Source organism: Neofelis nebulosa, chromosome 10 (genome assembly GCF_028018385.1).
Source record: "Neofelis nebulosa isolate mNeoNeb1 chromosome 10, mNeoNeb1.pri, whole genome shotgun sequence".
Taxonomy (NCBI): domain Eukaryota; kingdom Metazoa; phylum Chordata; class Mammalia; order Carnivora; family Felidae; genus Neofelis; species Neofelis nebulosa.
In genome coordinates this window covers 62,102,795-62,113,569 of record NC_080791.1, presented here as the reverse complement: position 1 = coordinate 62,113,569, position 10,775 = coordinate 62,102,795, and the positions used below count along the sequence as shown (strand labels likewise).

At 40.5% G+C, this 10,775-nt stretch overlaps 1 protein-coding gene across 2 annotated transcripts; it reads left to right on the top strand.

Moving 5' to 3' along the window:
- The first annotated feature begins 1,432 nt into the window (after positions 1-1,432).
- LOC131488675 (olfactory receptor 52H1-like) lies at positions 1,433-10,386 on the top strand. 2 transcript variants are annotated; one of them, XM_058690534.1, is made up of 3 exons: positions 1,433-1,455; positions 4,770-4,777; positions 9,443-10,386. In XM_058690534.1, exons 1-3 carry the CDS (start codon positions 1,433-1,435, stop codon positions 10,384-10,386), a joined length of 975 nt encoding a protein of 324 aa, XP_058546517.1. The 2 variants fall into 2 exon arrangements, with proteins under 2 accessions (XP_058546517.1, XP_058546518.1); XM_058690535.1 differs by lacking the exons at positions 1,433-1,455; positions 4,770-4,777 and having other exon boundaries at positions 9,325-10,386.
- The last annotated feature ends 389 nt before the right edge of the window (positions 10,387-10,775 follow it).

Genomic DNA, 10,775 nt, shown 5'->3' with positions numbered 1-10,775 from the left:
ATGATACTCATACTGTGTCTGGCACCATTGATTCTACTCAGAATAACAACTGTTTCCCAAAATATGCTATATGAATAAATGAAGCATTCATAGAAAACATGGCAAGCGCTTCCTCAAGAACAAAAGTAAATCGAGGACAGCAATTAGATGCCACAATTCCTTATTTCCTCCCTACTAATCATACTTGTCATAGGATGTAAAGTTTTCTGAAAAAGAAACTGGCATAAGGTAGGGGTTTGAACTGAAAGAAGACTATAGAACTGTTACAATAAAAGAGAGGTTTTCCTGTAATGTACAGTTTTGAAAATATTCTACTTTAATCTGAGTTTTTTATATCACTGTAAATTAATTGTTTCTTAAGATTCAGCAATTAGTCCTATCTCTTTTCTTCTCTATATTATGCTATGACTTTAGGAAGACAGCGACCATGAAGAGTTTGTGAAGAGGTGGGTAATTAGGGAGTGGGGATATTTGTAAAAATACAGGTATACATTTCAGGCCTTTTCCAGATGCATTGAGCAATGTAAAATTAGTTCCTAATTGGTATTAGAATAGTGACTTCAATGTATAAAATGCTATAAAATAAGTGTCATAAAAATAGATGCTATAATATTGCTTTAACTACTAATAATTGAGAACATAGTTGAATGCTTACTTTGTGAACAACCAGAGAAATCTGAAGGCAAACATCAGGAGTAAGATCCTTGTCATCTAGAAACTTGCCTTCTAGAAGCAGAAACAAAACGTTAAACATATCATTGTAACATAGTGTGATTAGGGCTAAGGCAGGCATAAAGTCAGGGGGGCATGATGGGGTGAGGGGTGATTTTCCAAATGGGTGATGCTAAATTTTAGGCTGACTCAGCCAGAAAAGAATAGGAAGGGTATTCTATTTTTTAATTTTTTGATGTTTATTAATTTCTGAGAGAGAAAGAGACAAAACACAAGCAGGAAAGGGGCAGAGAGAGAGGGAGACACAGAATCTGAGGCAGGCTCCAGGCTCTGAGCTGTTAGCACAGAACCCGAGGCAGAGCTTAAACCCATGAACCACGAGATCACGACTTGAGTTGAAGTCAGATGCTTAACTGACTGAGCCTCCCAGACACCCCAAAATAGGAAGGGTATTTTAGAAAGAAGGAATACCGTATGTAAAGGGATGATGCTTGCAAAAATTTAATGTGTGTTTGGGACTCCAAATATATTAGTATGGAATTTAGAGTGTTTGAGGGGTGAGTGGCAAGAGGTGTCACTGCAGAGGAAGTCAAGGGCCTGAAATCGCTAGATCTTGCATGTGATGCCAATGAGGATTTCTTTTATACTAAAGTCTTTATCAACTTGGCAGGAATGATGATCATATTTCTATTTTAGAAAGATTATTATGGCTTGCAAGGAGAGGATGAATAGGTGGGGTGGAACTGAGATCTTTAGATCAATGAGGAGGGTCCAGTCACAGAGGTGACAAGGGACTGAAGAGTGGTGACAAAGGAGGAATGTGGTTCTAGAAATATTTTAAAGTGTCAGTTGCTAGGGCTCGCCAGCATATGTGTAAGGAGTTTTACATGTCGGTTCAAGTGTTTGATCCATAGGACTGATCTGTGATAATGAAGGCAGTCTCTTTTTAGGCTTGAATCAGAAACCAGAACCTGTACCCCTCCTCCCATTTGCATTTTTATACTAAAATGCATTTTAAAATGCATACTAAAATGTATTTGCATTTTCATACTAAAATAATTGTTACATATACCTACACAGCTGACTGAATGCTTTTAATGTAAACACAGTAACTCACAGAGACATATAAGTCCTCTCTCTCTCTCCCTCTCTGTCTCTCTGTCTCTCTTGCACACACACACACACACACACACACACACACACACAGTGGTGGAGACTGGCTTGCCATCTTGCAAGCCCCAGGGGACTCTGCTGGCTCAGGATGCTGCCTGTCCTAGAAGACAGGAGTCTGCAGGGACTCAGACCACCCCAGCCTTCAGGACATCAGAGTCTCAGGAGCTAGACCCCTGGGAAGTGCTTCCTGTGCAGTCCACGGTTCACTGATTGGGTGCGTGGCTGTGGCCTCTCAGGGGCCCACAAGTATTGAGTGCTCCCTCTGAAGTCCAGGAAGAGGAATAAGAGGATTGGTTGCACGGAGGTGCCATTTCTCCACATACTTGGTCCTCCTCAAGGGTCTGGGTTTGGTGAGTGTTGGAGAAAACAAAGGCAGAGCTCAGGTTTGGATCCTGGGCCAGCTAACTGAGGGACATACACGGGACCCAAGAAGAGAGGCAAGGAGATGCTAGGAAAAGACAGGGGTGGGCTCAATCCGGTTTTCCCCATGAAATACAGTCTGCAGGCCTGGGTGCCAGATTTAAACAGTCTCAGGGGTTGGCATGAGGATGGACGAATGGAGCAGAAGGGAACAAGTAGGACTGGTGCTGTCTTCAGGACACAATCCAACAGCCACGACCACATGGTCTGGGAGCTTGGGTCTGGAAGAGGGGACTCCAACTCTGTGTTTTCTGTGTGATTTGAAATTTTCTGTTACTGTGCGGGTTTCTGGCATCCGTGTATATTTGCAAGTGTTTGTAATAATAATGACCTCATATGATGGTCACTATTTATTGGTAGGTTAACACTGAGCTGAGGACTTCTCTCATTTAATGCCCACGAAAATTCTGTGCAGAAACAGACCCTTTAGAGACATCAAATAACTTGTTTGGTGTAATGAAAAAACAGTCACTGATCAATGCAAATCTGATACTTGACTCTAAAATCTGGGTTCTTAAGAAGTAGCAATGATGTGACTTTGTGTAAACTTTGCCTAGCATTTCATGTGTGTGTGTGTGTGTTTGTGTGTGTGTGTGTGTGTGTTATACTTCACTCGTTCGTTTATTATATTTTAGCCACGTATTAATTAAACTACACTTTAATGGAATATAAATAGAAGGGAAAGCAGAGGTGGGGTAGGGAGAGTCGTGGCTGAAAAAGTACAAAGGTCCCATATCAAACAGGAGCTTGTGTGCAATGATTTAAACATTATTTATTTATTTAATAAATCTTAAGAGTTTATAGAGATTAAACTAGTGTCAGAAATAAAATTATTTGGGGTGCCTTGATGGCTCAGTTGGTTGAGTGTCTGACTTCAGCTCAGGTCATGATCTTGCGGTTCATGAGTTCAAGCCCCGCATCGGGCTCGGTGCTGACAGCTGAGAGCCTGGACCCTCTTCCAGATTCTGTGTCTACTTCTCTCTCTCTGCCCTTCCCTGCTTGTCTTCTGTCTTTCTCTCTCTCTCAAAAGTAAATAAACATTAAAATTTTTTTAAACAGAAATAAAATTGTGATTATGAAAATGCCTTTACATACCAGCTGTGTGTGTAAATATGAGGACTCAGTCTTGTGGTTAAGAAAAAGTTTTCTGGAAGAATTTTCACCTCAGCTGAGACAAAGGGGGGTGAGCAAAAGTAAGCAGCCTTATTTCTCTGGATAAAACTTCTTGAGCCATGTTAATACAACTGTTATGATAACCGTGATCTTTAAATCTTTAGTGGAAATGCCTTTAACATTCTCCTGGTTTGGCATATTATTGGCTGCCAGTTTGCATAGGTTTATTTTCCTTTATTTATTCATGAACAGATATTTAATGATTTCAAATGTATTTCCAGAGAATATTCTTTTTGTCTTGACTCAACAGCAACGTTCAGTTCCAGAAATATTCACTGAGCACTTTTTAAGTGCCACCATCCTAAAGAAATTGAAAGCATTTTTAAAACCATGATAACAACAAAAGCAGGAAGAACAAGATTTGCATGATCTTTGCCTTTACAGAGACTGCAGTCTAAGAGAGAAAATAAATAGTAAACAAGTGGTTGCAAGTGTGATGAACTGCAGAAAAGAAGGGATACAATTTGGAAACAGAATTTTCTGACGCGGAGAGATCAGGAAGACTGTACCCAGGAAAGTAATATTTAAATTGAATGAAAGGGGACTTAGAGACCTGAATGATAAGTAGAACCTAGCCTTGCTTGGAGATAGGAAGAGGGATGAGGATATTTGTTCTAAAGTCAAGGAGGAAATATTTGCATACTCTTACAGTCAGGAGACTTTGGCACTGAGGGAACATGTGTTAGCTCACCTGTATTCACATAGCACGTTATCTGTTTAGACTTTTATTTATCTGGAATGGCAATTGTTCAGAGAAGTGCAGGATTGATGCATGACAGCTCACTGCATGGGTACCTCTTTGAACACCTTGCAGTGTGATTGCTCGCCTGTAGGGATAGCAGTGGTCTCGTTTGTCTTCATCACGTGGCTTTCCAACATCTCTGGCCTCATTTCTGTTCATCTGCAGAGAAGAAGTTTGGGTATCAGCAGATACTCAAGTCAAAATTCAAGGAAATACGTAAATACTATAGTTGGAACCCTGGAAATAAAGTGGTGGAGGAACTTACTGTTATTTCTTACATGGAAATTGCTTTTAACATATACATTTTTAGAAAAAGCAGGACTTCTTTTTCTGGCAAATATTCCTGGAGTGCAACAGGAAGACTAAAGAGGTAACATGACCAGATTGTGGAGACCTTGTTAGCTATGTTAAAGACCTTTAATTTTGATTCCAAAAAGATTGGATTACTATAATTGATTGCACATGGAGGATTAAAAAGGGAAAGGTATAAATGGTGAAATTCTGATTTTTGCTTCGGGTCATTTAGTGGATGATATTGGTATTCTGTGAAATATTAGACACAGTAGGGGGCATCAGGTTTGTGAAGGAGTATGATGAGTTTTCATTTTGATTTTTGAGAATTAAATTTGAGTGCTATGAGATATCCAAAAGAGGATATCCAGAATGGAGTTGAATGTATGTGTCTTGTTAGATGTAAATTATAGGTAAAGAATTGGTAGATGTCATGTATAGCTATTAATTGGGATCTTGGGAGTGGATGATACAGATTAGGAAAAGTGTGAAGAGAAAAAAAGGGGGCTTCAAGCAGAGCCTTGAAGCACCCCAGGACGTAAGACACACAAAAAAGGAAGAACAGGCTAAGGATGAGATGAGATGTCAGGATGGTTGAAGAAAAATTCCAAGTGTTGTAATAAAACATTAAGACAATATTTCAAGATTGAGGAGATAGGGAATAGGGTCAAATGCTGCTGCTAAGTCCAGCAAGGACTCAGTGTGGGACGCGGATTTCATTGGTGATCTTAGCAAAAGCTGCTTTGGTGGAAAGATAAGGACAGAGGTAAGATTAACATAGGTTAAAGGGTAAGCAGGAGATGAGAAGAACGTAAGTGGTGTAGACGAGTACCTATCTAGCTATGAATGAGAGAATATAATTGTTTCTGTGTAATTTAGACCAGAAAATACTTGAGCACATTTTAATTGTTTAAATGTTGAAGGAGTAAACTTCTTGAAAGGCTAGGTAGAAGACAAAATCATACACACTCACACACACACACGCACACACACACACGCACAGATGTGAGGCTGTCTTACATGATTTCACATACAATGGCTTTGAATTTCTCTGTGAAGTAAAATGAAAGGTTATCTGTTGAGAAAGAGGGAGTTGGAGTTGGTGGACGTGCTTGGAGAAAAGTAGGGAAAAAAGTCATCCAGGGAGACTGAGCTGAATAAGATCATGTTGCTGGGTCATCGGGCAGTGTTGGGGGTGAAGTTGAAGGTTGATGATCATGAACTTATGGGAACACAAACATGTCTAGTTAGGTGCCTTTCTATAATGATCTGAAGGACTTACTATATTGGTGAATCTAGGAGTTGAGTTTTGCCTACATACGTAATGGAAAGTCAGTGGATCAAGGGCAAGCAAAATACGTGTAAGAGAGTGCTTGATGTGATGAATTAGAATTTAACCTAGAAAGGAGGAATGCAGAGACACTAGGATAATGAGCGAAAAGCACGGAAAGCATCAATACCTTGGAGGGCTCAAGGTTGTTGAAGAACAAATGATAATCACTGAACCACATACCTGAGCAGATACAAGTAGCATGTCTGCAAGTGTGATTTGTGGGGCAGGTCAATTCTAAGTTCTAGTGCTTCAAGATACACCCGTGGAACTGGACACCTGACTTCACAGTAACAAAATGAAATTGTCTAAGATGATGTTATGCTACATTGAGGGAAAAATTTGGGGTAGATGAGTGGGAAGGATGTTAAACTTGGTGCATAATGATCACCACAATACACCCAGTTACACATATTACCGCACATAGTTGAAAAATGTTTTTCTTGTGATGACAATTTTGAAGATCTACTCTCTTAGCAAGTTTCAAGTATGCAATACATTTATTTGTTTGTTTGTTTGTTTGTTTCTATAAATTTACTGGCAAGTTAGTTAGCATATAGTGCAATAATTATTTCAGGAGTAGAATCCTGTGATTCATCCCCAAATATAACACCCAGTGCTCATCCCAACAAGTGTCTTCCTTAATGCCCCTTGCCCATTTAGCCCATCCCCCACCCACAACCCCTCAAGCAACCATCAGTATGTTCTCTGTATTTAAGAGTCTCTTATGTTTTGGTCCCCCCTCTCTGTATTTTTATTGTTTTTGCTTCCCTTCCCTTGTGTTCATCTGTTTTTACATTACATTATTATTATTAACCCGAGCCACCATACTGCACATTCCATCCCCTCATTTATTTTATAACTAGAAGTTTGTACATTTGACGGTCTTTACCCCTTTGACTCACGTCCTACACCCGCCTTTGTCAATCACCAATCTGTTCTCTGTGTCTATGAGTTCCATGCTTTCATGTTGTTGTTATGTTTGTTGCTTTAGTTTGCAAACACAGCATTTGTCTTTGAGATCATACAATATTTGTCTGTGTTTTCTTCATGTGGCTTAAGTTTATATCCTCTGCTATGCAGATATCATGCATGTGCCATTTGCCATATACTCTACAGAGAATTTTATTACGTGTCAGTTTATGTAAAGACTTCTCAGGTTTAATGTGGAGCTCTAACATTGCTTGTCATGTGGCCTTTGGCGGGTTACTTAACTTCTCTGTGCCTAAGTTTCTGCACCTTCAAACTGTAGGTAACATTATTTCCTTTCTCATAGGGTTTTAAGATGATTATGGAAGTTATTTCACGTAAAGAACTTTAGACTTGCATAGTATTGTGGAGGTTTCCAAAAATATTAGTTTTGTTATAGAAGTTGTTTGCTTGCTTTTTATCTTGACCTGGTTTTCAGAATGTAGCAATTCTATATTTCTTTCACTAGAGGGCCCTCAATCACTCTCTTTGAATACATGTCTTCAAGAGTTTGTTTCCCCTTTCCTTTTTTCAAACCACATGTGTATAGTTTGAGGAAGAAGTATGATAGAATAGGTTAAAACACACAATTTGAAGTCAGAGGTATCTGGATTTTGGTCTCACTCAAATAGACCATTTATCATCTATATTAGTCTCTATAAAAAGGGTATAATGCTACTTAGGGGTGCCTGGGTGGCTCAGTCGGTGTCAGACTCTTGGTTTCAGCTCAGGTCATGATCCCATGGTCATGGGATCGAACCCTGCATTGGGTTCCACACTGATCTTGGACCCTGCTTAAGATTCTCTCTTCCCCCCTCCCCCCATCCCCTGCTTGAGCTCTCCCAAATAAATAAATAAATAAATAAATAAATAAATAACGTTGCTTATATCATACTGCTATTGTGGATAGTTTATTTTCCTTCAAAACATGACAAAGATTATTTTTTTAATTCTAGGAAACAATGATGATAAATGGGCTAAAATGACAAATGTCAACTACAACATTCCTACATATGTTAACCTCTTAAAATATTATTTATTTATTCATTAATATTATCTTAAAATGCAATAATATAAATACATATTTAAGGACAAAAAAAAGCACACTTGAACCAATTTCCTCAGTAAATCCTAAGAGGGGGCTGGAGGTTGAACTGTATGTCTATTTCCATATTGTTCTCCATGGTGAGGTACCAAACATCAGTCTCAGAGAACATTCTGGTCTGAAAATGCCAGATGCTATAGTATAAGGGATATCAGGAGAGCAAGCGCAGTCAGAATAGGGTTAGTGTGCTGGGCACACTGCAGTTTGGTGTTAGGTTTTTCCGTACTGTCTTCTTTCTCTACAACCCATGCCTCTTCTCAGTCCTTGGCAACCTGTAGTGTGTCACCTGAGACAATCACCTGGACTGGCACCACAGCATAAATGATTATTAACTGAGGACTGGGATGTGCTAGCTCTGCCAGTTACTAGAGATGAGATCTTAGATAAGATCATCTCTCAGGTTTCAGATTCTGTAAAAAAAAAATAGGTGAATAAAAACACATATCTCAGACCACATCCATAGTCATGCTGAAGCACAAGTCCTCCATGGACATGACCTATGAAGGCTGTTCTAAGCAGTCAGTAGGGTACTCAATATGGTGGGAAGAGTTGAATTTTACATTGACCTGCCCAACAAGAAGGTTTGTATCAACTCTGAGCACAGTGTGAACACTCTGCTGGAGACCCTGGGAAGAAACACTAAAGGCTCTTTCCTACCTGGGCTCCAAGTAGGGAGGGCCTGGACCCCTGATCACAAAATGGACCAAATGGGGCAGGACACTGATGCTCTCCTGCCTTGCAGACAGACCTTGGCCTGGCAGGCCTACACAGCAATGGGAGTTCCTGCAGAGACCCTCACTTGCCCTGCTCCTTCTTAGCTTTCTTGCAAAAAAGTTGAACTGCTTTTGTTGGGAAAAAGATACATATCTCAGAAGACTGTTTTAAATGAGATAATACTTTGTAAAGCCTGGACTCCTATTATGTAATAGGAGTCATAATTGTCAATTGTCTCCTTATTTTCCCAATTGTTCCCCACTTTCTTCGCTTCTTTCTTTCTCTGCATGTGGTTAGATTGTTTTTATCTATACTCAAGTCTATATAGAAACAATTTACTTTGACCCAAGGAACACTTGGTCATTAACATAGGAATACAATTTTGTTCAGTTGGAAGATTCCAGAGTGACTGAATGATTACTACCAGAAGTATCATGCCTGGGGAATCTTTTCTTTTCTTTTCTTCCCTTCCCTTCCCTTCCCTTCCCTTCCCTTCCCTTCCCTTCCCTTCCCTTTCCTTTCCTTTCCTTTCCTTTCCTTTCCTTTCTTTTTTTTCTTCCCTTTCCTTTCCTTTCCTTTCCTTTCCTTTCCTTTTTTTCTTTTCCTTTCCTTTCCTTTTTCTCTTTTCCATTCCCTTTTCCCTTCCTTTCCTCTTCTTTTCTTATTTTAATGGGGAAACTTTTTTAAGACATGAGTATTGCTCTTACTAGAACTGGGATGTTCTTTCTTGGCAGATAGGGAAGAAGAGAACTAGCCTGAAGGAGAGAGTGGAGGAAGAATTATACAATTTTCTCAGGTTTATTATACACAATTTGATTTTCAGATACAGAATCTATGTATCAGACCACACCAGCCATGTACAACCTGAGTAGCGACCACACAGGTGACTTCACCCTTTTGGGCATCCCTGGCCTCGGGCAGTACCACGTCTGGATCAGCATCCCCTTCTGCTTTATCTATCTCGCGGCCATTGTGGGCAATAGTATCCTTCTCTACCTCATTGCTGTGGAACATAGTCTTCATGCACCCATGTTCTTTTTCCTTTCCATGCTGGCCATGACAGATCTGATACTGTCTACCACTTGTGTCCCCAAAACCCTTACCATCTTCTGGCTTGGTCCCCAGAAAATCAGTTTTCCTGGTTGTCTGACCCAGTTATTCTTTCTGCACTGCAGCTTTGTGCTGGACTCGGCTATACTCTTGGCCATGGCATTCGACCGCTACGTGGCCATCTGCTCTCCCCTGAGGTACACCACAATTCTGACTCCCAGGACCATCATCAAGATTGCAGTGGGCATCTCCTTTCGAAGCTTCTGCATTATCCTGCCAGTTGTATTCTTGCTCACACGCCTGCCTTTCTGCAGGACACGCATCATACCGCACACATACTGTGAGCACATAGGTGTTGCCCGGCTCGCCTGTGCTGACATCTCCGTCAACATCTGGTATGGCTTTGGTGTCCCCATCATGACGGTCATCTCAGATGTGATTCTCATTGCCGTTTCTTACAGCCTCATCCTCCGTGCTGTCTTCCGCCTCCCCTCCCGGGATGCCCGCCACAAAGCCCTTGGCACGTGTGGTTCCCATGTCTGTGTCATCCTCATGTTTTATACACCTGCCTTTTTCTCCATCCTTGCGCATCGCTTTGGACACAATGTCTCCCGCACTTTCCACATCCTGTTTGCCAACCTCTACATTGTTATTCCCCCTGCACTCAACCCCATTGTCTATGGAGTGAAGACCAAGCAGATCCGAGATAAGGTCATACTTTTGTTTTCTACCAAGGCTACGGAATGATGTTTCAATGTGCTATGGAAAAGCTGACGTCATTCTATTGGGGATATTAATGTAGTAAGATAGAAAACAAACGTTGTTTTTAAAATGAGAACTGCCTGCAGGTGCTTTTGCATACGAGGAAAATGGTGTGGCCTCTGTGAAGGAGACGGTTCTACGTGTAAAAATTCCTTGATGACCTGTTTGCTTGTGGAGCATGAAGTTGCACAGAATTTGATCAGAAAGAAGAGGTGAAAACAGAGAGCTGACTCACTGTGAATGGACCAAGCAATACAAATTTGGAAATTGAGATTTGCAACTGGGCGGGAGGGAGAAAAAATGTGTTAAGTGAGGCAGAGAAACAGAGAAGATATTAAAAGTGAAAATATCAATGAGGAATTCTTATTGAGGGC